The 27,200-nt window shown below is 37.1% G+C and overlaps 1 protein-coding gene across 2 annotated transcripts in view; it reads left to right on the plus strand.

Moving 5' to 3' along the window:
• The window catches only part of TOPAZ1 (testis and ovary specific PAZ domain containing 1), a 132,523-nt gene that overhangs the window by 102,331 nt on the left and 2,992 nt on the right, over positions 1–27,200 (plus strand). For both annotated transcript variants that reach the window (XM_032308531.1, XM_032308602.1), the window contains exons 18-20: positions 18,513–18,677; positions 20,153–20,356; positions 26,036–26,219. In XM_032308531.1, the coding sequence (XP_032164422.1) occupies positions 18,513–18,677; positions 20,153–20,356; positions 26,036–26,219 (553 nt within the window). The remainder of the gene's footprint in view (positions 1–18,512; positions 18,678–20,152; positions 20,357–26,035; positions 26,220–27,200) is intronic.

The raw sequence follows: 27,200 nt of genomic DNA on the forward strand, positions 1-27,200 counted from the left end.
TGCAGTCAAGGTGCACCCTGGAACGCTTCTGAGCAATCAGGGTTCCCCACCCAAATGAGAGGAAAAAGAAAAGGAAAAGAAAAAAGAGGGGGCCTACCTGGGTGGCTCAGAGGGTTAAGCCTCTGCTTTCGGTGCAGGTCATGATCTCGGGGTCGTGGGAGCGAGCCCCGCATTGGGCTCTCTGCTCAGTGAGAGCTTGCTTCCTCCTCTCTCTCTCTCTGCCTGCCTCTCTGCCTACTTGGGATCTCTATCAAATAAATAAATAAAATCTTAAAAAAAAAAAAAGAAAAAAGAGAGAGGGATAGAGACAGGAACGAAAGGTGAGATAAAAGAGAAGGTTCAGCCCAAATGGGTCCCAAGGTAAGATTTATGAAGTATACAAACAAAAACAAATAAACAAAAAGACTGATAAAAGTATATGACAAGAGAAAAAAAATTATATATATATATATATATAATTATATTTATATATTCAAATAAAAGAAGAACCTCGTCAAAAAGGACCCTGTAATACTTATATACTATCGGGGCAAACACAAAAACACAGAAATACTGGTGGAGGAAAAAGGAGAGTGGTTGTAAATTCTCAGTGTGGGTGAGGAAGGTTGTTTTGATTCTTCCTGGATGTGTCTTGATATCTTTGTTAAAGGACTCAACTTTCCTAAGATAAAGGGGGATTAGGAATTGGTTTATCAGGGACGCCTGGGTGGCTCAGTTGGTTGGACGACTGCCTTCGGCTCAGGTCATGATCCTGGAGTCCCGGGATCGAGTCCCGCATCGGGCTCCCAGCTCCATGGGGAGTCTGCTTCTCTCTCTGACCTTCTCCTTGTTCATGCTCTCTCTCACTGTCTCTTTCTCAAGTAAATAAATAAAATCTTAAAAAAAAAAAAAGGAATTGGTTTATCTATAGGGGTGGCATTGATTGGGGAAAGGGGATTACCTTGAAGTTTAACTCTATATGAATATTAGAAAATAAAAATTTAAAAAAGGAATAAACTAGACTAAACTAAACTAAAATTTAAAATAAAAGAAATTAAAAAAATAGAAATGCAAAAGGAAAACACAGGTGTATGTATCAAAAAGTTCAGGTTAGAAGGTTATTATGGAATTTGATGTACGGGACATCTCACTGTGATGGTAAATAGGTTAAAAAATTATCTATATAATATTAAAAAAATTATCTATATATAAAAAAAAAGGAGCCAGAATGGTGGGAACGAATTAATAATAAAAATTGTCCTATGAAGTAGTGGTGGTTGTTCTCTTGTCGTCTTTTTTTTTTTTTTTTTTTCCTTTCCTGGTTGGTTTTCTGGGGGAGGGGCCTGCCATGTGGGTTTTCAGTAAATGATGTTCTCAGAGTTAAGTCCTTCCTCCCCCCTCAAGGGGGTAGGCTCTGAGGAAACTGTTTTCTTCAGGCTTTTGTTCTCTGGACGTTTTTATATTTGTTCATTTTTGTTTTTCTCTCTCGCCTTGACCGCTTTTGATGGTTTTTGTAGTTTTAGAGGAAAGCAAACTGCACCCTGACTTCCCTGTCAGAGAGAAGCCTCAGTCTGGCTGCAGAGCCCAAATAAATCCCCCCTTGGCTGCTGGCAGAGCAGGTTCCCAGTTGTGGTCCCTGGGAACTCAGGATTTTTTGCTTGTACCCAAAACCACAGCAGCGGTGGCTGTCTGGGCAGCTCCAGACTGGCAGAGAAGTTCCAAGCAGTGATCGCACACTGAGATTTTCCCGCTGGCCTGGGCTGGGAGTGCCTGGTCTTTCGGGGTCTGAGAGCACCGGGCTGGCACCTGTGTGCACCTCTCTCAGGGGAGGGTGTGGGGCACGACTTGGACTCTGATGGCCTGGCAGGGCACTCGCATGGGGACTGCAAAAAGGCTGTGCTTCTGTTGGCTGGCGAGGCTCCCAGCCCCTCACAGGAGCCGGGTGCCACATGATCTCAGGCGTGCTGGTGGTTCCGGGACCAAGACCTGGTTTCTCCGCCGCACTCTCTCTGGCTCTGCGCCAGGGGTGGCTGTCCTGGGTCTGGGGACTTAAGCCCAGACCCGCAATTCCCCCCCGCCCCCCCGCGGTGATCCTGTGCTCTTTTTGAGTGCTTTCTACCAGACTCCTGAGTTAATGCTGGTCCCCAAACGCAGGGCACTTTCGTATTGGGTTATTAGTTTCCAATGGGTCGCCTCTGGTGGCTCTCTCCCCCTTTTGTTTATCTTCCGATATCAGTCTGACTTTCCCACTCCACTTTATCGCCCACTGGCGTCTTCTGCTCCAGTAGAGATCCAGACGTGTATAATTCTGAACTCAGGCTGATTTCATGGGTGATCGGAGTTCTTTGGAAGGTAATCAGCTCACTTTAGGGTACAGATTGAAAGGGCACCTCCTCCTACTTCCCCGCCATCTTGTCTCTCCATATTATTTATATGTTAATCATTAAATATATATAGTACTTTGTCTTTGCTCAGGGATGAGAGTTTATGGAATGCAGAGGTTTTGAGTGTACTTCAGGATCAAAAATTTGTTGGAAAAGTTTTTCTTTAACTTAACAAACATAGCCAGTGAAGTTTGCTAAGTGGGGAAGAGTAACCAAAATATAAAAATAGAGATTAGCAAAATATAAGCCAAGCTTTCTTTGTTAGAAAGGAAAGATGTGGCAGGATGGAAAGATTGAAATAGTTGGTAAAAATGAGCTTATTGCACCTTGTGACAGGAAACTTCAGCCTAAAATTTCTGGCAAAACTATTCTTTCTCAAACTAGAGCCTAAAGGAGTTTGTGAGAGGTTTTGGGATGGTCTATGGAGATGATAGATTTTTACAATTTCACTGTTATCTTTAAAAATTTGTATAAGTTAAAAACACAGGATTCCCTTTTTCAGGAACCATTTCAATTGAAAGTCACTTTTAAAAATGTATTTTATTTGTCAGACAGAAAAAGAGAGGGCACAAGCAGGGAGAGTAGCAGGCAGAGGGAGAGGAGAGGCAGACTTCCCACTGAGCAGAGACCCCTATGTGGGGCTTGATCCCAGGACCCTGGGATCATGACCTGAGCTGAAGGCAGAGGCTTTAACCCACTGAGCCACCCAGGCACCCCCATAAATACAAATTTACTTCTTCCAAAGAAGGACCCACAGAAGTATGCTGACTTCTTCCCAGAGTTGTTTTATTATTTTTTCTTCTTTGGTGCTTCAAAATCAGGTTTGTTTTGTTTTTGTTTGTTTGTTTGTTTTCTTTTTAAATTATTTTTAAAATTATGTTTAGTTAACCAACATATAATACATCATTACTTTTTGATGAGTGTTCAGTGATTCATCAGTTGCATATAACATCCAGTGCTCAACACCACACATGCCCTCTTTAATACCCATCACCTGGTTACTCCATTTCCCTACTCCCTTCCCTTCTGTAACCCTCAGTTTGATTCCCAGATTCCAGAGTCTCTCATGGCTTGTCTCCCTCTCTGATTTCTTTGCAGTTTTCCTCCCTTCCCCTGTGGTCCTCCATACTATTCCTTATGTTTCACATATGAGTGAAACCATATGATAATTGTCTTTCTCTGATTGAATTATCTCACTTAATATAATACCGTCTGGTTCCACCCATGTCAGTGAAAATGGTAGGTATTCATTTTTCTGATGACTAAGTAATAATCCATGTATATATGAACCACATCTTTATCCATTAATCAAACTTGGCTCCCTCCACAGTTTGGTTATTGTGGACATTGCTGCTATGAACATTGGAGTGCATGTGCCCCTTCTTTTCACTACATCTGTATCTTTGGGGTAAATACCTAGTACATTTGCTGGGTCATAGGGTAACTCTATTTTTAACTTCTTGAGGAACTTCTATACTGTTTTCCAGAGTGCTATACCAGCTTCCATTCCCACCAACCTTCACATCCTCGCCAACCTTGTTGTTTCCTGTCTTGTTAATTTATGCCATTTAATGGTGTCACGTGCCATCTCATTGTGGTTTTGATTTGTATTTCCATGATGGCTAGTGATGTTGAACATTTTATCATGTGTCTGTTAGCCATTTGTATGTCCTTGGAGAAGTGTCTGTTCATGTCTTTTGCTCATTTCTTGACTGGATTCTTTCTTTTTTGGGTGTTGCGTTTGAGAAGTACTTTATAGACATTGGATACCAGCCCTTTATCCGTAATGTTATTTGCACATATCTTCTCCCATTCCATGTGTTGCCTCTTAGTATTGCTACCTATTTCCTTTGCTGTGCAGAAGATTTTATCTTAATGAAATCCCAGAGTTCATGCTTACTTTTGTTTCCCTTGCATTTAGAGGCATGTCATGAAAGAAGTTGCTGTGGCCAATGTTGAAGAGGTTACTGCCTATGTTCTCCTCTAGGATTTTGATGGATTCCTGTCCCACAATAAGGCCTTTCATCCATTTTGAGTTTATCTTTGTGTATGGTATAAGAGAATGGTCGAGTTTCATTCTTCTGCATGTGACTGTCCAATTTTCCCAGCACCATTTGTTAAAGAGACTTTTTTTCTATTGGATATTCTTCCCTGCTTTGTTGAAGATTAGTTAACCATAGAGTTTGAAGGTACATTTCTGGGGTCTCTCTTCTGTTCCATTGCTCTATGTGTCTGTTTTTGTGCCAATACCATGTTGTTCTGGTGATCACAGCTGTGTAATGTAACTTGAAGTCAGGCATTGTGGTGCCCCCAGCTTTGGTTTTCTTTTTCAACAATCCCCTGGAAATTCAGGTCTTTTCTGGTTCCATACAAATTTTAGGATTGTTTGTTCCAGCTCCGTGAAAAATGTTGATGGTATTTTGATAGAGATTGCATTGAAAGTGGGATTGCTCTGGGCAGGGTAGACATTTTAACAATGTTTATTACTTCAATCCATTAACATGGAATATTTTCCCATCTCTTTGTGTCTTCCTCAATTTCTGTCATAAATCTTCTGTAGTTTCTAGAGGATAGATCCTTTACCTCTTTGGTTCAGTTTATTCTTAGGTATCTGTAGTTTTTGGTGCTATTGTAAGTGGATTTGATTCCTTAATTTCTCTTTCTTTAGTCACATTGTTAGTTTATAGAAATGCCACTGATTTCTGTGCATTGATTTTGTTTCCTGCCATGTTGCTGAATTGCTATATGAGTTCTAATAATTCGGGGGTGGAGTCTTCAGGTTTTCCACATAAAGCATCATGTCATCTGCAAAGAGAGAGAGTTTAACTTCTTTGCCAATTTGAATACCTTTTCATTCTGTTTTCTGATTGCTGAGGCTAGGACTTCTAGTACTGTGTTGAACAGAAGTGGTTAAAGTGTGCATCCCTGTCGTGTTCCTGGCCTTAAGGGAAAAGCTCTCAATTTCTCCCCATTGAGAATGATATTTGCTATGGGCTTTTCATAGATGGTTTTATGATACTGAGGTATGTTCCCTCTATCACTATATTTTGAAGAGTTTTAGTCAGAAAAGGATGATGTAGTTTGTTAAATGCCTTTTCTGCATCAATTCAGAGAATCATTTGGGTCTTTATGTGGTTTTGGGATCAGGGTAATGCTGGTCTTATAGAGCGAGTTTGTAAATTTTCCTTCCATTTTTATTTTTTGGAACAGCTTCAGTAGAATAGGTGTTATTTCTTCTTTCAGTGTTTGGTAGAATGCTGCTGGGAAGCTGTCTGGCACTGGAGTCTCATTTTTGGGGAGTTTTTGATTATTGTTTCAATTTCCTTGCTGGTTATTAGTATGTTCAGGTAGTCTTTTTCTTCCTGTTTTAATCTTGGTAGTTTATAAGTATCCAGGAATGCATCCATTTCTTCCAGATTGCCTAGTTTGTTGGCATATAGCTGCTGGTAACAAGTTCCAATAATTGTCTCTATTTTCTTGGTATTGGTCCTGATTTCTCACCTTTCATTCATGGTTTTATTAATTTGGGTCCTTTCTCTTTTCTTTTGCATAAGTCTGGCCAGAGGTTTATCGATCTTATTAATTCTTTCAAAGAATCAGCTTCTAGTTCCATTGATCTATTCTGTTCTTCTGGTTTCTGTTTCATTGATTACTGCTCTAATCTTCATTATTTCTCTTCTGCTTTGTTTGGCTTTATTTGCTATTCTTTTCCAGATGCTGTAGGTATAAAGGTAGCTGTGCTTCCGGGATTTTTCTTTTTCTTTTTTTTTTTTTTTTAATTTTTTCAATTTATTTATTTTCAGAAAAACAGTATTCATTATTTTTTCACCACACCCAGTGCTCCATGCAATCCGTGCCCTCTATAATACCCACCACTTGGTACCCCAACCTCCCACCCACCCGCCACTTCAAACCCCTCAGATTGTTTTTCAGAGTCCATAGTCTCTCGTGATTCACTTCCCCTTCCAATTTACCCCAACTCCCTTCTCCTCTCTAATACCCCTTGTCCTCCATGATACTTGTTATGCTCCACAAATAAGTGAAACCATATGATAATTGACTCTCTCTGCTTGACTTATTTCACTCAGCATAATCTCTTCCAGTCCCGTCCATGTTGCTACAAAAGTTGGGTATTCATCCTTTCTGATGGAGGCATAATACTCCATAGTGTATATGGACCACATCTTCCTTATCCATTCGTCCGTTGAAGGGCATCTTGGTTCTTTCCATAGTTTGGCGACTGTGGCCATTGCTGCTATAAACATTGGGGTACAGATGGCCCTTCTTTTCATTGCATCTGTATCTTTGGGGTAAATACCCAGGAGTGCAGTTGCAGGATCATAGGGAAGTTCTATTTTTAATTTCTTGAGGAATCTCCACACTGTTCTCCAAAAAGGCTGCACCAACTTGCATTCCCACCAACAGTGGAAGAGGGTTCCCCTTTCTCCACATCCTCTCCAACACATGTTGTTTCCTGTTTTGTTAATTTTGGCCATTCTAACTGGTGTAAGGTGATATCTCAATGTGGTTTTAATTTGAATCTTCCCGGGATTTTTCTAATTTTTTGAGAGAGGTTTGGGTGGCTGTGTCTAAGGACTGCCTTTACAGTATCCCATAGGTTCTGAACCAGTGTGTTTTCATTTTCATTGGTTTGCATGAATTGTTTAAGTTCCTGTTTAATTTCGTGATTGATCCATTCATTCTTTAGTAGGATGCTTTTTAACCTCCAAGTGTTTGCATTCCTTCCAAATTTTTCTTTGTGGCTGAGTTCCAATTTCAATGCATTGTGGTCTGAAAATATAATCTCAGTCTTCTGGTCTTGATTGAGACCTGATTTGTGACCCAAGTCACATGGTCTATTCTGGAGAAAGTTCCATGTGCACTCAAAAAGAATTAGTATTCTGTTGTTTTAAGATGGACTATTCCATATTTATCTATGGAGTCCATCTGGCCCATTGTGTCCTTCAAAGTTCTTATTTCCTATTTGATCTTCTGGTTAGATGTTCTATCTATTGCCTTGAGTGAAGTGTTGAAGCCTCTTACTATTAATATATTATTATCAGTTATGATTCCCTATTTTGGTTAATAGTTGTTACATGTAGTTGGCTCTTCCCATGTTGGGGGCATAGATATTTACGATTGTTAGATTTTCTTGTTGGATAGACCCTTTAAGTGTGATACAGTGTCCCTCTACACTTCTTATTATAGTTTTTGGTTTAAAATTTAATTTGTCTGATGTGAGAATTGCTACCTCAGCTTTCTTTTGAGGTCTTTTGGCCTGATAAGTCATTCTCCATCCTCTCACTTTCAATCTGGAGGTGTCTGTAGGTTCAAAATGAGTCTCTTATAGACAGCATATGGGTGAGTCTTGCTTTTTTATCCAGTCTGAAACCCTGTGGCTTTTAATGGCAGCATTCAGCCCATTCACGTTGAGAATAACTATTGAAAGATATGAAGTTAGTGCCATTGTATTGCCTTTAAAGTCCACGTTTCTATAGATTGTCTCTATAAATTTTAGGTTTTCTTTCTTCTTTTATAGAATTTCCCTTTATATTTCTTGTAGAGCTGGCTTGATGATCACATATTCTTTCAGTTTCTGCTGGTACTGTAAGCTCTTTCTCCATCCATTCTGAATAACATCCTTGCTGGATTAAGTATCCTGGGCTGCATGTTCTTCCATTTAGTATCCTGAATATGTCTTGCTAGTCTTTTCTGGCTTGCCAGGTCTCTGTGGACAGGTCTGATGTTATTTTGATGTTCTTCCCTCTGTACATAAGATATCTTTTCTCCCTGGCTGCTCTCAGGATAGCTGCTTTGGCTCTAAGATTTGCAAGCTTCACTAGTAGTATATGTCAGTGTGTTGATCTGTTTTTATTGATTTTTGGAAGGAATCTTCTCTGCCTCTTGGGCACAAATGCTTGTTTCCTTCCCCAGATTAGAGAAGTTCTCAGGTCTAATTTGCTCAAATATACCCTCTAGTCCTCTCTCTTTCTCCATCTCCCCAGGGATCACAATAATTCTGACATTGGAATGTTTCTTGGCATTATTCTGTTCTTATGGGTTACTAGCTGCCTATCCCTATCTTCGTCAACTTCTTTTCTTTCTGTCAGTTTTTTTCTAGATCACTAATTTGTTCTGCTGCCTTATGTACCCTGGCTGTTAAAATATTTAGTTTAGAATGTGTCTTGTTCATAGCATTTTAAAGTTCAGCTTGATTCAATCTCATTTCTGCCCTTAGAGATTCTATATTGTCACTAATGCTTTTCTTAAACCTAGTTATTCATGATTGCTACCCTGATGTCTATCTCTGACACCTTGCTTATATCCATGTTCATTAGATCTGTGGAAGAGGACATTGTTTCTGGTTCTTTTCTTTTTTCTTTTTTTTTTTTTTAAAGATTTTATTTATTTACTTGACAGAGAGAGATCACAAGTAGGCAGAGAGGCAGGCAGAGAGAGAGAGGAAGAAGCAGGCTCCCCGCCAAGCAGGGAGCCTGATGCGGGACTCGATCCCAGGACCCTGAGATCATGACCTGAGCCGAAGGCAGCGGCTCAACCCACTGAGCCACCCAGGCACCCTCTGGTTCTTTTCTTTGTTAGGAGTTCCACCTCCTAGTCATTCTGTTGAGGGATGGTTGAGGGAATGTACAGAATCTAAAATATCAACCACTACATAAACAAAATGCGCCTTAGAAAAAAATCTGAAGTTGTCGAAAGCTACCACGGATATGCCACCAGAGCCAAGGTGATCCAAAACAATAAAAAAAAAAAAAAAAAAAGAAACAAAGAAAAGGGGGAAAAAAGGGTGAGGGGTGTGGGAAGAGTGATTATAATCTCTCAGGGTAGACACAGCAGGGTGATCTGCCTGTTCCTGCTTGATTTTTGGTCTGTGTATTAGAAGACACTATATCCCCAAATTGCAAAGAAATCAGAACTGACATATATATTAAGATAAAATTGAATAGAATGAAAAATGGGCTAGTGTGGGACATAAGTCTATAAAATATATGTGAAAAAAATAAAATTAAGAAGTGACTTAAAAACATAGGTTGGGAAATAATCTACTTGAAACAGGAACAGGGTTAAAAAAAATAAGAAGAAGAAATGAAACTAAAAAAGAAATGGAAAGTTTACCCTGCAGTATAAGCGAGTTGTGAAGGAACAACTGGAGCTCCCTATATTATTATTCCTGGGCGTTAGAGTTTTACTCCCCCTTCCCTTTTTTTAAAAGATTTTATTTATTTATTTGACAGAAATAAGCTTTGCTTATTTGAAACCTGTTCTTCCAGTCTGTCTTCTGGGGGAGCAGCCTGCTACTTAGGTGTCTTTGCCTGTCCGGAATTGCCCCACAGCTTCTCAGGGGGATGGGCTTAATGTGAGCTGGTTGGCTGCAGGACTTTTGTTCTTTGGCATCTTTCCACTTCCCTTTAGAGGAAGGAATCTCAAGCCCAGAGCTCCAGTGTTGTGGTGTCGTACCCCCACCTGCTAACAGATGTTCCAGGTCAATCTATTTCCACCTCTGAATGTACCAAACTCCACAGATTAATGCAGTTTGTGCCCAGGGCACCTCTCCTGGGGAGTCACGGGGACCTGCCAGCATCTTTGGGCCTTATGACTTTGCCAGCGGCCATGGGCTCTTGCATGTGCACCATTTTTCACAGCTCCTAGGTCATGCTCAGTGTTGCCTCGGTATCTCTTTGTCGCCACACTGCCCTGAGAGCTGTCCCTATCATGGGCACAAGCTGTTCTATATCTCCCCTAGGATATTAGACAGCCCACACCTTCTAGTCCTTTCCAGAGTGGTCAGGCAGAGGTCTTTCTGTGTCCAGGCTCTGCTAGCCATTTATGGTGCCCAGAGCTGAAAGTACCCTCTGGGCTTGCTGACCGTAACCAGTCTCCCCACTCTACTGCTTGAGCATTCTATCACTTCGGGCTCCCCGTTCTTTCAGTCTTCTGGAAATCTTGAGTCTACAATGATACCTAGAATCCTGCCCTTCTTCACTCCCTGTACCCTTTTCAGAAGGGGATGCTTCTCACTAGATAGATTTCCAAAGGTCCTGGTTTTTTTGCCCTGGTGTTATATCACTTCCTGGTGTCTGGCTTATTGGAGGCTCCCTCCCCTGTCCACTTATCTTTGGATATTTCCCCAGAAGATTCAAGGTTCCGCACCTCCTACCTTGCAAAAAGAGGTAATTTTTCTGCTTGTGGAGATCCAAATAAATATTCTTGCATCTGAGGTTGAATTTGTGTGTGTTCAGAATGGTTTTATAATAGACATACAGCTAAATTCGGGGGAGGAGATGAAATGAAGTCCTCTATTCTGCCACATCTTGCCCCTCCCCCAGAATTGTTTTGTTCTTAAAAGAATTCTGCAATAAACAGACCTGTCTGTAGAAAGGAAATACAAAGGTCTCTATCTCACTTGTAACACGTGAGAGTAATACTCACGTATTATGAAATACATATTATATATTACATATTATGTAATATGAAATGCATATTAAAGTTACTGTCAGACTAGCAAAACAAGAGTTTAGTGATATACTTTTCCTGAGAGTATAGAGAAACAGGCATTCATATACATTGTCTTTAGCAGTTTATTGGCTAAGTATCTGTCAAAATTTAGGCATGCTTATTTCCCTTTACATATCATCTCTATTTCTAGGAATTTCTCCTGCAAATGCAAGCGTATGTACTATAAATTATCCAGAATCTTTTTTAATTTTTCACCATCAACAGTGATAACAAAGGATTCATATAACTTAAATGTCCATTAAGAGAGTACCAGTTGATTATCAGGATGATAGCCATAAGATGGAGTAGAATGAGGCAGATAGATACTCATTTGGAATGATCTGCAGGATCTATTGCCAGGTTAAAAAGGGAATGTGCAGAACAGTTGCACAGTAACAAAAATAAGTAATATTGATAAATACGTATTTGCTTTTATACCCTTAAATTATTTGTAGAAGGATGCACCAGAAACAAATGGTAGTGCTTGCTTCTGGGAAGAGCAATTGAGTGATTGGAGGACAGGGATAAGTGGCAGATTAACTTTTTACATATTTTTTTCTATATTTTTTCCTTTTGAAAAAAATATGTACTTATTACCTACTAAACTTTCTGTAGAAGAGTTATACATTAGTCATGTTTGAGAAATGCAGAATATTTTACACATTTTAGTGGTAGACTTTATGATAAGAAATCTATTATTTTGGCTTTTTTTTTTTTAAAGATTTTATTTATTTATTTGACAGGCAGAGATCACAAGTAGGCAGAGAGGCAGACAGAGAGAGGTGGGTGAGCAGAGAGCCTGATGCGGGGCTCGATCCCAGGACCCTGGGATCATGACCTGAACTGAAAGCAGAGGCTTTAACCCACTGAGCCACCCAGGTCCCCCTTATTTTGGCTTTTTAATTTGACATTTAAAACTCTTTCGCAGCACTAGTAGCTTCTATCTTGACAATTGAACAACATATTCCTGCCTTCTCCCCTTACCAGCATAAAAAAAGAGCCTTAAAATCATAATTTATATAATGATTGTTTCAAGGCTGAAGAATAAGTGTCTTAACTCTTTAGAATATACATTTTATAAAGTTATGCTATTTCTTGAGAAGCTGCCCTTGAACTTTAAAATAAATTATTGCCTTAATGTAAGTCACACATATTCATTATCAAGAAATAAGAAAAGGTAGATAAGAAAAACTGATGATAGAAATTCCTTATGCAGTCTACCCAGAAATGACTGTTAACTGCTTTAATGTACTATACATACATTACTTATTAGAAAATTTAACTCTTACTCCTTTTTTGTGAATTACTAGTTCATGTTCTTGGTCTCTTTTCAGATTTTAGTCTTTCTCTTCATTATTGATCTAATAACATGAGTATTTGCTATATACCAAAGCATTGTGCTAAGTTTGTTACTTGTGTCATCTCATTTAATCAACACTAACCCAGTGAGGTAGGTGAAGGTATCCTAAGATAAAGACACTGAGGTTCAGAGAAGATCACACAGCAAATAAGTATGAAGCAAGAATTCCAGTCTAGGTCTGTCTGATTGCAAAGTCCATATTTTTAAGCCTTATACCAGTACTGTTACTTCCCTAGTCTTTCCTCTAAATGGACTTCATGAAATTACAACTAGAGCCAAAACACAAACTACACAAATAGACCCGGATCTAACCTACTCAGCCACCTGAGGAAGACGGTGATTCTGATCTTGTTTTTATAAATCCAAGACAATGGTTCTCAAAACTGACCATCAGAACACACTGGAAGATTGTTAAAATACAAATTACTTGGCCCATTTCCAGATTTTTCTGATTCATTAAGTCTGGGATGGGCCCTGAGAATTTGCATTTCTTACAAATTCTCAGATATTGCTGATGTTGCTGGTCTGGGGACCTCACTTTGAAGACCACTACCCTATAACTCTCTCACATGAGGACTTCTCCCATCTCCCTTGTGTCCCTAAACCACACTTCCTCAAGTCATTCCTTTAGTTTGTTAACCAGTGCTATTAAGTATTACCATTTTTATTATACATTACTTACAGATTTTCTTCCTTTAACTATCTTTGCACCTTCCTAGGGAGGAAATGTGTAGAGGAGTTTTTGTTTTAGATTTTTTCCTAGTTTTATTGAGATATAATTGATAAACACCACTGTGTAAGTTTAAGGAGTATAACATAATGGCACATATGTTGTGAATCGATTAGTACTCCAAGTTTAGCTAATATCCATCATTTCATACAGATACCAAAAAAAAAAAAGTTGCTTTTTCCCTTGTGATGAGAAGGCTTAGGATCTACACTCAACAACTTTTCTGTATGTCATAGAGCAGTGTTAACTATAGTCACCATATTGTATATTACATCCCCAATATTATAATTGGAATTTTGTGCCTTTTGACCACCTTCATCCATTTCCCTACCTCCCACTTCTGATAACCACAAATGTGATCTCTTTTTCTAGGAATTGTGTGTGTGTGTGTGTGTGTTTAAAGATTTTATTTATTTATGTGAGACAAAGTGCATAAGCACAAGGGGGAGGGGCAGAGGGGAAGAGAAAGGGAGAACCAGACATCCCAGTGAGCAGGGAGCCTGATGTAGGCTTGATCCTAGGATTCAGGGATCATGACCTGAGCCAAAGACAGATGCTTAACCAGCTTAGTCACCCAGGCAGCGCTAGGAGTTTGGTTTTTTTTTTTTTTTTTTTTTAAGATTCCACATGTAAGTGAGATCATACAGTATTTGTCTTTCTTTTTCTCTTATTTCCCCTAGCATAATGCTCTCAAGGCCCATCTCTGTTGTTGTAGGCTAGAATAGTTTAAAGCGTGTGCGTGTGTTTGTGTGTGTGTGTGTGTGTGTGTGTGTGTGTGTGTGTTTTGGTTTGTTTAGAGAAGTGTTAATCTTTTTGTAGTAGGACATTTAGCATACATGTTAGCCTGAATACCTAGACCAGTGACTGTTATTGCAGTGCTAATATAAGCATATAAACAATGTTAATATTTATAAAACTGTATCATCTTCATTTTCAATCAGTGGAAGGCTCTGTTCAGCACAATGTTGTGTTAGGCCAGGCCATCTTCTTCAGTCTCTGTTTTCATATAACAGTTTCACTTCTATCTACCTATGTAAGCATAGCCACTATTTAGGTCATTACCACCACATCAAATGTGACCACTGGTTATTTTCAGTGATTGATTAGGTTTTTGTTAATTTCTTCTTTGTACTTTCTGTTTTGCTTTAATTTTCTGTAGCGACCATTTATATTTTAAAAATAAACATTTTTTTAAAGATTTATTTTAGAGAGAGTGCATGTGAACGGGGGGCAGGGCGCAGAGGGAGAAGGAGAGAGCGAAATCTCAAGCCGACTCCCCAAAATCAAGAGTTGAATACTTAACCGAATGAGCCACCCAGGCCCCCCAAAATATGAATATTAATTTAAAGTAAATCAACCAGCCTGGACTTATCCTGAACAATAATACCTATGAAATCACCAGTTTAATCTGTTTTTATACTTAATGTGCTTTTTTATTTTTATAATTTTTGTAATACACAAATAAATTACTAAAATTATGTAACTAAAAATCAGTCAGGTACTTAAATCAGTGATGCATATTTATCACACTTAGGAAATACCGTACTGTAAGTTATGCCCCTTAATATTATGAGAGTTCTTTCTTAATAATATTGTTATTAATTAATGATATAGTTATTTGATAATCTCACTGACTAGCCTTAATTAATATTAAAGATATTAGTCCTTGATCTGTTGGGATATTTGCAAATATTTTTCTTAGTTTCTCATTTTCCTTTAACTTTATGACATTTTTGCATTTTATTTTTCTTTTGCCCATCTGGCCTTTTTCTACTTAAACATAAACTGCTTTTTATCTTTTTAGTATTTTTTTTTTATAACTTTTAATGTTTTTAATATTCCTTTTTTTAGTATACCCGACACACTGTATTACATTAGTTTCAAGTGTACAACATAGTGACTCAACATCCCTATACATTATGTTTATGTTCACTACAAGCATAGCTAGCATCTATCACCATACAGTGCTATTAGAATACCTTTGACTAGGGGCACCTGGGTGGCTCAGTTGTTAAACGTCTGCCTTTAGCTCAGGTCATGATCCCAGGTCCTGGGACTGAGCCCCACATTGGGATCCCTGCTCAGCCAGAAGCCTGCTTCACCCTCTCTCCCTCCCCCTTTCTTGCTGTATCTCTGTCAAATAAATAAAATCTTGAAATAAAAAAAAAAAACCATTGGCTATATTCCTTGTGCTATATCTTTTATTCCCATGACTTATTCATTTCATAACTGGAAGCCTTTATCTCCCACTCTCCTTGACCTATTTTGTTTATTCCCTGTCCACCACAGTTTATTCTCAGTATTTATGGGTCTGTTTCTGCTTTTTAAATTACTCCTAATTTTTTTTTTTTTATCATGCTTTAGGTAGTCCTTAGCGATCTCAAAATTATATATTTACCCTATGTTTTTCAAAATTTTGGTTTCATTACCAGATTTAAATTTTGATATGAGGTAGGAATGTAATTTTATTTCCCCAAAATGTCACAACTCTTCCTTTATTCACTTATTTGAAATGCTACTTTTACCTTATATTAGAATCTTGTGTCTGCTTATGTCTATTTCTGTACTAGCTTTCTCTCCCAGGGATTTCTGTTTCTGTGGCAGCACCAAACTCTTTTTATTTTTTTTTTATTTTTATTTTTTTAAAGATTTTATTTATTCATTAGACACAGAGAGATCACAAGTAGGCAGAGAGGTAGGCAGAGAGAGAGAGAGAGGAGGAAGCAGGCTCCCCGCGGAGCAGAGAACCCGATGTGGGACTCGATCCCAGGACCCTGAGATCATGACCTGAGCCGAAGGCAGCGGCTTAACCCACTGAGCCACCCAGGCGCCCACACCAAACTCTTTTTAGTTGGTTTTAGAATATGCAACCTTCTCTTCCAAAACTATTATTTACATTCTCAAGTGTTTATTCTTTTGGATGAATTTCAGAGTTACTGAGTCAGTTTTTCTTATAGTTCTATAGGAAATTTGATTGGGATTATAATAAATGTATATATTAAAGGGGGAAGGTATCTTTAGATATTCCTTATGGTATATGCATTATTCACTGTGGTAAAGAGTAGTAATTTGGTAATCTCACTGACTAGCCTGGAGATTCATTTTCTGCAGACTGTCTTAATAGTCTTTATATTCTTAGTGCCCTATATTCAAAATCTTGCATGAGTAATGATTGAATATGCATATGTTGGAAGGTAAATAAACAATTGATATTATAGAAAATTTGCTTGTCCTTTGACTCAGATTTTTTAGACAAATGGAAAATATTCCCAACTGTGGAACAGAGAAAAACAGGGTTAATGCAATGAGAACTTTTACTACCATAAGACTAGTATTTACACAAGTAAACTGGTTTTGTTTTTGAAAATTTAATTCTCATAAGAGTCATTTTTTTTAAAGATTTTTAAATTATTTTTTTATTAGAGAGAGAGAGAGTGAGTTAGTAAGAGAGAGAGAGGAAGAAAGCACCAGCCAGGGGAGGGACAGAGAAGCAGACTCCCCACTGAGCAGGGAGTCTGACATGGGGACTTGATCCCAAGACTCTGGACGCTTAGGCAGACGCTTAACTGACTGAGGCACCCGGGCACCCTCTCATAAGAGTTCTTATAAAATATTCATAAAAGCGATAGAGTTATGAATGGGGTGGATTAGTTAAAAGCTATTAATTTCCAAATGACTTCCCAATTACCAGTCTCAGTTAATTTTGGTACATAAAATGACCAACTTACTCAGATTCTTTAAGATAGCTACACAGTTTGTTAAGATTTCAAAATGAATCTCCTAAAATACCATCTATTCTTTCAAAAAAGGGACCATTATTCTACCTTAATAATTTAAAAATGAGTACTAAATGAAGAACAATGTAATTGTTATGAGAAAAGACCACTTAGTAGTCTACTTTTTATAAATATGACATATCTACCAGATATATGTTTAACAAAAAATAATTGAACTTATTTGATAAAAATAAAATTCAGCTTATAAGGAATGGTGATTTAGTGGTTTTATTTTGGGGAATTATTGGGAGGAAATGAGAATTATGTTCAACAGATGATTTAGGTAGTCTTTCAGAAGATAGTAAGTTCATCTAAATTTCTTGATATAGTAAAATTTAAGCAAATTTGGGAGTAATGAAAGTATCTGTTTAAATGAGCACCAGTATTTGTAAAACATTGCGTAGCACATACTGTAAGGCAAGTCAAGCAATCGGTCAATCAAGTGGGCTCTAGTAATTTAACAATAAGCTCCTGTTTTAAAGCTATACTGGACAATTAAGATTTTATTTTGGCATTGTATACATGAATTGCCAAATCTTTCTTTAATATTTTTTGTATTTATTGTGCTGGGAAGGTCACAAAGGAAAAATGTCTCCTGAATTTAGTCCAGTTAAAAAAGAACATGGAAATGTGATTTGTTATATAACAATGTTTCATTTATGTATCTTGTATATGATGATTGAGGGAATTAGGTAAATGATAAAATACTGACATATCTAATATTTTAGCACCTCAGTGTTGTGTATTACAGTCTCCTATTGCTTTTGATATGCAAATCAGGGCAGAAATCAAGGAACTCAGCAATTATAAGTAATATTCTTTTTTTAAAGATGAATGAAAGGTACATAAAACTTTATTATGTTTTTATAACTTATGTACATTAGATATTCTTGTGTACATACAAAATATTTTATAATAAAAATTATTTAAGAAACTGGTGGGAAAACCTGTTCTCCAAAATAACTAATTAAATTATGATTTTTTTTTAAAGATCTTATTTATGTATTTTATTTTTTAAAGGTTTATTTATTTTAGAGAGAGAGAGAGACCACTCAAGTGTGGGAAGGGGCAGAGGGAGAAATGTTAGCATGCTCCACACTGATTGTGGAGCCTGATGTAGAGCTCAGTCTCATGTCCCTAAGATCACAAGCTGAGCTGAATCCAAGAGTATGACGCTTAACTGTGTCACCCAGGTTCCCCTTTATTTATTTGAGAGAGAGAGTATGTGTGCCAGCAGGGAAAGGGGCAGGGGGAAAGGAGAGAATCTCAAGCCAACTCTACACTGAGTATACTGCAGAGCCCAGTGCAGGGCTTAATCTCTTGACCTGGAGATTATATTCTGAGCTGAAATCAAGAGAGTTGGAAGCTTAACCAAATGATCCACCCAGGGGCCCCTAAATTATGTATTCTTTATTGTAAAGTTGTTAAACTTGCCCACACAAATAATATTTTACATTATAACAAATATTCACTATAGTCGAAACATTGTCATGCAAAAATAAACATTAACTTCAGAATCAATAACTGATTTGTACACTTAGAAAAATGAAGAATTAAAAAATACATATAACAAAGTGCTCATTAGTTCATATCTCCTTAGGATGGTGATCATCACTATATAAGTTGCTTTTAATGAATTTGAGTCATTGTTATCTTTTCTGAACACATACTTAAGTATTGATGCTTAACATATTTGAAAACAGTTGTGATTATACTGTTAAGTGTAATTTCTGTAGTATAAATTATTAGTACCTTTCTCTTTTTGGAAGAGTCAGAATGGATCATCAATACCCCACTGTGGCCTTGTGATAGACTGGATGTACTCAATCGACATAATCTGCTCTGTACAATTGCACATGAAATCTTAGCCAAGAGCCTTTATAGACAGACATTTGAAGTTTTGCAAAATCTACCAGGTTTTCAAAATTCTCAAGGTATGTTTCAATTAATCTGTTGTTTCAAAAGTTTCAAAAAATCTATTGTCCACCTTTTTTTTGTTGTTGTTTTTTTTTTAAGTTTTTTAAGATTTTGTTTATTTATTAGAGAGAGAGAGGGAGCACAAGCAGGGAGAGGCAGGCAGAGGGAGAAGCAGACTCCCCACCAAGCAAGGAGAATGCAGGACTCCATCCCAGGACCCTGGGATCATAACCTGAGCTGAAGGCAGACACTCAACTCACTGAGAACCCAGGCATCTCCATCTGATGATTAAAGAAGAAACAGTTCTGCACCTGTTTTGGTTCAACATATATTTTTAATGATACTGTTTTCTGCAAATCTGTTCTCTGAAAATTGAATATGATTTTTTGATTTTTGTTTTATTTTTTTAAAGCAGGGGTGCTTACCTTTGGGTTATCAGCATTTCCCAACTGTTTTCATCAGTCCCCTTTCCCTACCTGTCAGGTCAGCAGCAAACAGTAATGCCCACAGCAAGCTTTATGTGGTCAAAATTCATTGTATTAGAATAATGAAAAATACTTTTTCTGTTACTTACTATATATAAATATAGATTTTAGTTTCCATTACCTTGGAACATAGGGAAACATGGAATAATTGGAGGAAATTAACAAATGACAAGTTCAAAGAAAGGGAATGTTAATGTGGGCAATAGTAGGTAGCGCTCTTGAATCCTAACACTCAGGTCTTATATGAACAGGAAGAGAGTCCATGTTAAGGGAAGCATGAGCAAAAGCTTTGGGTCAAAATGAGCTGAGCGATAGGTTCAGAGTGGCAGCTTACCACTTCATCAGAATGTTAACCCAAGGGCCTCCCACAGTGCTTTATCAGTCAGAGAAGTTCCACTGGTAGAGATGTTCAGGAAGAGACAAAAAGGTAAGGAGATTAATTTTCCGCTAAGGCCTGAATCACTAATGAATGCTGCCAATAAAGTGATAAAGACCAGAGTCTAGGTTATAGATTGAACTGACTAAATATAGGGAATAAGAGACTTGGCACTGACTTCACTTTCTTCTAAGTGAGGAATTGAACTAGAAATACCCAATGAAAGATTTGTTTTTGAGAGAGAATATTAGGGGGTGATTTATTTTTAGTCATGGGAAATTAAGTCCGAGTTCTGAACTGTAGACAATGCAAGCAGAACTGTGCAAGTCATTCATTTTGAGACACTGCAGATGCAGACACGTGGGATCACAAATGGATGTTAATGCAGCCTCTGCAATAATTGTCAAGCTTCCTTTCTTATTCTTTGTTACAAAGTAAATGAATGTATTTGCTTTTGTTGAATGCTTATTTGTTTCTTAGTCTATAAGATGATTGCATTTCAGTGACTGTGACTCCCATAGTGGGAAGCAAAGTGCCAAGGGGAACAGAGAGAAAGGAAAAGTAGTGAGAGAGAGAAGATGGAGAGACTAAAATCGATTTCATTATACCTTTTTGTTTGTTTGTTTTCCAGAAACTGTGGAGGTCTCACAGTATAGCCTTCTCTTTAATAAACTTCTGGATGCCTGTATAGAAAGCAACAGTCTTGGTATGTCATCCTCTGTAGCAGAATTCATGATTTCAAAGAACATCCCTATTGATTTCTCCTTTCTTAGAAGATTAATTACTTCTTTAGGAAGGAGTTGTTTATGGCTCAAAGCCAGAGCCCACTACAAAAGTAAGTTACATTTTAAAAAATTTGTATTTGATACATTAGTTTGACTTTGATTTTCTAACCCTGAAGCCTTGTATAATTTTTATGACTAGGCATTTAAATATGTAAAAAGAACAGTTGATACACATTCAGATAATAGTGGTCTACCCAGATTTGTGCTCTCTTTGGAAACTTACTCTTTCTTGGTTTTTTGTTTTTTTGGGGTTTTTTTGGTTGTTTTTTGTTTGTTTGTTTGTTTTACTATATCTTCATTTCTTTGTACATCAGTATGCCCACTGGAGGGTGCACAAAGGAAATAAATGACAGCATTTGAACCAGTTTGGCTTAGCTTGTAAGTATACCGGAGTAAAATAACTGGTAGAATGAAGTTTAAGGAGTATTTATATATTTTATTCATCCCCGCTATATCCCCAATCTTTATAAGTTAGAATATTTTATAGCAGGCCACATAGGAAGTACAGAGGCTGCCATTACTGAACATGATACACAAGTTTTTTGCATGGCTCCTAGTAATAGAATATTGTTAATCTATTTACAATTGTTTCTCCCTAACCAGTAAGCCGGGAAAACTAATGCTTTCTCTAATCCCAGCCACCCCACAGATATTTGAATTGGGAAGTAATTTTGTATAGAATCTGAATCCAGAAAACAATTCTTTTCTGCATTCCTGCAGTAATTCATCTTAAATTTACTTTTTTTTCTTTTCTTTTTTGAAAGAGAGTGAGCGAGAGGGGGAGGGACAGGAGAGAAAGAATTCTAAGGTAGATCTCAAAATCCTGAGATCATGACTTGAGCCACCCAGACACAGTTAAATTTCTATTTCCTTAACTGCTATGTATATAACAAACATTTGAGTGCCTACTATGTGTCACTACCGTGCCAGATTTGCCAAACATCCCAGCCATTCCTACCAGCAAAGTAACCTTTCTGAATTTGGAAGTGTTTTCTACCAGCTGTGATCAGTTTAGCAGGTGGTAACTTTTTCCCCAATGAAACAAGAAAGAAAATATTACAGGTAGTAAGTTAAGTATTATTTGGTAAAACTTTCATTTCAGTTAAATGTATACAGATTATGTGCTGGGTCAATCAAAAGAAGTTTTGAAAGAAGTTTTCTTTTTTTTTTTTTTTTTAAAGGGTGATCAGAAATTTAGAGGAGATGTAGAATTGTTTGTTCATGAACACCTCATTTCAATTTTGTGGTTGTTTCAACTCCTTATACTATTTCCCTGCAGATAACTAGAAATCACACACAAGGTATATACATACAGTTTGCTGTAACTTCTTGATTTTAGTTTTTAGAATTATGTTGATGGGGTTATTTATTTTCCAAATAATTATGCAATTTGGGGAACATGCCATTAGAAGGTGTTTAGATGTCACAGGAACAAAACCTAAACTTGGAAACATTTCAGTGAGATTTCTATGGATCTCTATTTTTTAGTTGGAAATAAAATTCTAAAAGCAGTTGAACTTAAAAAAAAAAAACTTGTAAAATTTTTTAAAACAGCTTTATTGAGATATAAGTCAAATACCATTACAGTTCACCCATTTATAGCAGTGGTAAGGTATTCACAGTTTGCAGCCATCACCACAGAACATTTTCATTATGCCAAAAAGAAACCCTGTATCCATTAGCAATCATTCCCCACTTTTCTCCCAAATTCTTCTAGTCCTAATTATAATTTATTTTTATAGTTTTTCTTTTTTAATAGTGTTAAAGCGATTCATGCCTAGGTGCAAGTCAGTACCTTTTGCTAGCACTTTTCCTTTTATCTAAACATATCTGTTCCTAGTTTCACATGCCGTGAACTTCTGGGACTTATGCAGGTGAGGTATAGGACAGAGTATTTTTGTTTTTTAAAAGATTTTCTTTGTTTATAAAAGAGAGAAAGAAAGCACTAGCAGGGGGAGGGGTAGAGAGAGAGGGAGAAGCAAACTCCCTGATGCCTATCAGGGAGCCTGATGTTGGGCTCCATCTTAGGACCCTGGGATCATCACCTGAACAGAAGGCAGACGCATAACAGGCACCCAGGTGCCTTTTGTTTTCTTTTTGTTGTTTTGTTTTTTGTTTTTAATTTACCTGAGTTATAGAATGAAATGAGTAATTTACAATCACTAACCAGTCTTTTCAACATTTTATTTCCTGTCAATGTTGACATTTAAAGTATCATTGGATCTTTAGATTTCGCTTCACCCATAGTTAGCACTCTAGGAAAGCCTTTCAGTGTCTTATAATCAGTCTAGTAGTACTTGATTCTGGGCCAATGGCTTTTTCATTAAGATACTGTTAAGACTATAGTGCTAGTGCCTTTGTTTTGCTTTTTTTTTTTTAATATTTTATAGAGTTTTATTGAAATAACTTCACATGGGACGCCTGGGTGGCTCAGTTGGTTAAGCAGCTGCCTTCGGCTCAGGTCATGATCCCAGCGTCCTGGGATTGAGTCCCACATCGGGCTCCTTGCTCCGCAGGGAGCCTGCTTCTCCCTCTGACTCTGCCTGTGCTCGCTCTTGCTCTCTCTCTTTCTCTCTCTCTGACAAATAAATAAATAAATAAATAAAATAAAAAAAAATAAAAAATCTGAAATAACTTCACATACCATAAAATTCACCCATTTAAAGTGGACAGTGCATTAGTTGTCATTATACTCACAGAATTGTGCAGCCATCATCACAATCTAATTTTAGAACATCTTCAGCACCTCCAGAAAAAGAAATCCTAAATACATTAGCATTCCCTATATGCCTCCTGCTGACCTAGCCCTAGACAACAGCTAATCTACTCTATTTTTGTGGATTTGCACGTTCTGGGCATTTCACGTAAGTGAAATAATTCAGTATGTAGTTTTTTTATGACTAGCTTCTTCCACTTAGCATATTGTCTCCAGGTTCATCCATGTTGTAGCATGTATCAATACTTTATTCCTTTTTATTGCTGAATAATATTCCATTGTGCAGAATTTATTTATCTACCCATCCTTTGATGGACACTTGAGTCATGTCTACTTTTTAGTTATTATGAATAATACTATTGCAAACATTCACATGCAGGTTCTTGTGTGGACATATATTTTTATTTTTCTTGGGAGCGTAACTGCTGGCTCATATGGTAAATCTGTGTTTAGCATTTTGAGAAACTACCAATGTACTTTCTCAAAGAAGCTGCATCATTTTGTTTATATGCCCACCACCCAAGTTTGAGATTTCCAGTTTCTTCATATCCTCACCAACACTTATTACACTGTGTTTTTTATTTTAGCTTTCTTGATGGATATAAACTGATATTTCATTATGGTTTTGATTTTGCATAATATTAATGATGTTGAACACCTTTCATGTGCTTATTGGCCATTTGTTTTTTTTTTTTTGTTTTGTTTTTTAAAGATTTTATTTATTTATCAGAGAGAGAGAGGGGGAGAGAGCAAGCACAGGCAGACAGATCGGCAGGCAGAGGCAGAGGGAGAAGCAGGCTCCCCGCTGAGCAAGGAGCCTGATGCGGGACTCGATCCCAGGACGCTGGGATCATGACCTGAGCCGAAGGCAGCTGCCTAACCAACTGAGCCACCCAGGCGTCCCCTTATTGGCCATTTGTGTATCTTCTGTGGAGAAATGTCTGTTAAATCCTTTACCCATTTTTTTCTTTGTATGTTTCTTAATTGTATTTATTGGTTGAGTTGTAAGAGTACACACATATATGCATGCACATAATATACATATAGATATATATACACTCTGGATGCAAGTCCTATGTAGAATACATGAATTTCAGTTTTTTTCTCCACTCTGTGAATTGTCTTTCCTTTTATTTATGGCTTGGCTTTGCTTTTTGTTTTCAAACTAATCACAAGGCAACTGTCCAGGGACAATAAAGTTGCCTTCCTAATGCTCCTGATTTGCTCTCCCTAGTCCTAAAAAATACTGATTTTCTCTCAGAGCTGAAAAGTCAGGAAGGGAGATGTTATTAGTGTGTCCTTCCATTGTTTTTCCTGTAAAACCAAATGGGAATATTTTTCTTTTCAAATTTGCTTTTTAGGCGGAAAAGTTAATGATGGTAAATTTCTATTCAGTTTGTTATTTTTTGTTTCCCCCATCTGGTCAGCAAAGTAAAATAAGAATGTATGTAAATTATACCTATCAATAGCTAGAAAAGTTAATGAGTTGATAGGGTTCGTCCTCTAAGAGACCTAGGGAGGTGGGACTACCTAGTGTTTAGAAATCTAAAATCTGTGGAGTCAGAAGGCTGGGGTGATTCCCAAAGCCCCTTACCTATCATATGGGAGTCACTGTACCTAATTTCAAAGGTAGTAAACTGTCAGTTAAAATTAGGTAAAACCTATGTATTTAACACAGGTTCCTGGCACACAGTAAGTCCTCATAGATTAACCATCATCCACATTAGATTTCTTTTTCTTTTTTTTTTTTTTTTTTAAGATTTTATTTATTTATTTGACAGAGTGATGGTGAGATAGGGAACACACTCAGGGGGAGTGAGAGAGCGAGAAGGAGGCTCCCCACTGAGCAGTAAGCCTGATGTGGGGCTGCATCCCTGGCCTTGGGATCATGACCTGACCCGAAGGTAGCCGCTTAATGACTGAGCCACCCAGGAGCCCCCACATTAGCTTTCTTAAAGAACTTATTCTAACAAAATATTTTAAACAACTTTTATATACAGATTTAAATTGGTTTCAGTAAAGCATAACAGTATAATATTGTCTATATACAGTTTGGATGTCTTAGGACTTAAGGGGATTTCCGTATATATCATTTGTAAGAAACACCTGAACAGTTTAAAAATTAAATCTCTTTTCTTGAAAAGTAAAATTTTTAGAACATGAATTGGTGAGCACCTACAACACACTGAGCACCTACAGGAAAGATACATATTTTACTTATTTTTGTATCTAAATAGTTCTTAGCTCAATGTCACACATATAATAGAAAGTAAATGTTTATTACCTAAACTATAACAGCAATATAAATAAGTGTTCAAAAATAGTATATCTATGTGACAGAAAAATCATCAAATTATAATTTCTACTTTTTTCAACATTTTGGATTCATAATTCAGGATAGGCAATAATTACAAATATATGTAGTTGCCATTAGAGCGGATCCCATTAAAACAAAACCTGAGTTGCTATTCTGGTTTTTTAGTTACTCTGAAATTATGTTGTGTTGATTATGGTTTGAAATAAATGGGCAGGGCGCCTGGGTGGCTCAGTGGGTTAAGCCGCTGCCTTCGGCTCGGGTCATGATCTCGGGGTCCTGGGATCGAGTCCCGCATCGGGCTCTCTGCTCAGCAGGGAGCCTGCTTCTCTCTCTCTCTCTCTGCCTGCCTCTCTGTCTACTGTGATCTCTGTCTGTCAAATAAATAAATAAAATCTAAAAAAAAAAGAAGAAACTGAAATAAATGGGCAGTTGCCACAATGAGGTTCAAAAATTTAATATTTAGAGCAGAGTTTTTAAAATAAATTTCTTACTTCATATTTAATGTTTCAGAAGCATTTTACAAATAATAATATCAAATGTACTAGGATATATCATTTGTATAATAAACCATGTAATTTGTATAATAAACCTGATGTGCAGACCGATTCTGTAAGGTAAGTAATTAGTCACCTGTGGAAGTCTAGCTTTTCACCTTTTGGGGTTTTAGTAAAGTTTGATCTGTTTTTTGATTTCTAGGTGCTCTTTCATTGGGTTGCTACCCACCATTGGAGGGAAATTTATACAGAAAACTTCTACTGATTCCTTCCTATTTATCTGAGATTGAAATGCTTTTAGCTATTGAAATCTTCCTGGTATCTAATGCTAGTAGTATTCAGAGTCCTGGAACTTCTACACAGATACTGCAGATAGTTTTGAAAAGGTTAGTTGATATAACTTCTATTTGCATGCTAAAAGCACCATGGCTCCCTACACCTGTCCTAGGATGTAAATATTTTTGTACATCTTACATTTTATAATAAACATTATATATTTTTATGCATATTTTATATAAACAAACACATATAGATGTGTATGTATGTATATATACATATTCACATTATTTATTACATGTAAAATATATATATATATTAGTATATGTATGTATTTATAAACTTTGGTAACATTTAAATTGAAAAAGGATTTGACCTGCTGGAGACATAAAACCAAACAAGCTGGTAACATTTAATAAACACATTAGCAACTTCAAAGATGCTTTCTAGGGACAGAGAAATGGATCCTTTTTAAGAATCAGTCTTTCTTGTGTACAGATAGATTTTTAGATAGGTATCTAAAAGTTACTTATCTTTCCGGTCAACACAGAAGATCTAAAAACCAAGTCTAAAAGGGAAATATGCAATGGTTTATTTGATTCAGTAAAGAATTATGTCGAACATAAAGCCATCAGCCTAGTTTCTAGATTTTGAAGTGTTGTTATAAATGCATAATATTATAATGTAGGTGTTGGAAAGACTGGTATTTCTTCAAATAATTTTGTGTAAAATCCCAGAATTTGGGCTTATACCACTTCAATTCCTTATCGGCCTATCCAGGAAACTAATAAAGATCTCATGGGTCTCCTGTTTTAGAGTTTTTTGACAAGAAGATTTCTTCAGTTTACCGGTGGTATAAACCACATCATCAGTTTGGATATCCTATCAATTATCTATTACTGTGTATAAATTATCCCCAAACAGCTTAAAACAGCAAATATTATTTTAGTTTCTGTGGGTCAGGAATTTTGGAGTAGCTTAGCAGTATGGTTATGGCTCAGGATCTCTGAGGTAGTGGGTCAGGAGTTGAGGTCACCTACCTGATGACTTGACTGAGGCTGGAGGATCCATTTTCTAGATGGCTCATTAAT

Source organism: Mustela erminea, chromosome 1 (genome assembly GCF_009829155.1).
Source record: "Mustela erminea isolate mMusErm1 chromosome 1, mMusErm1.Pri, whole genome shotgun sequence".
Lineage (NCBI taxonomy): Eukaryota > Metazoa > Chordata > Mammalia > Carnivora > Mustelidae > Mustela > Mustela erminea.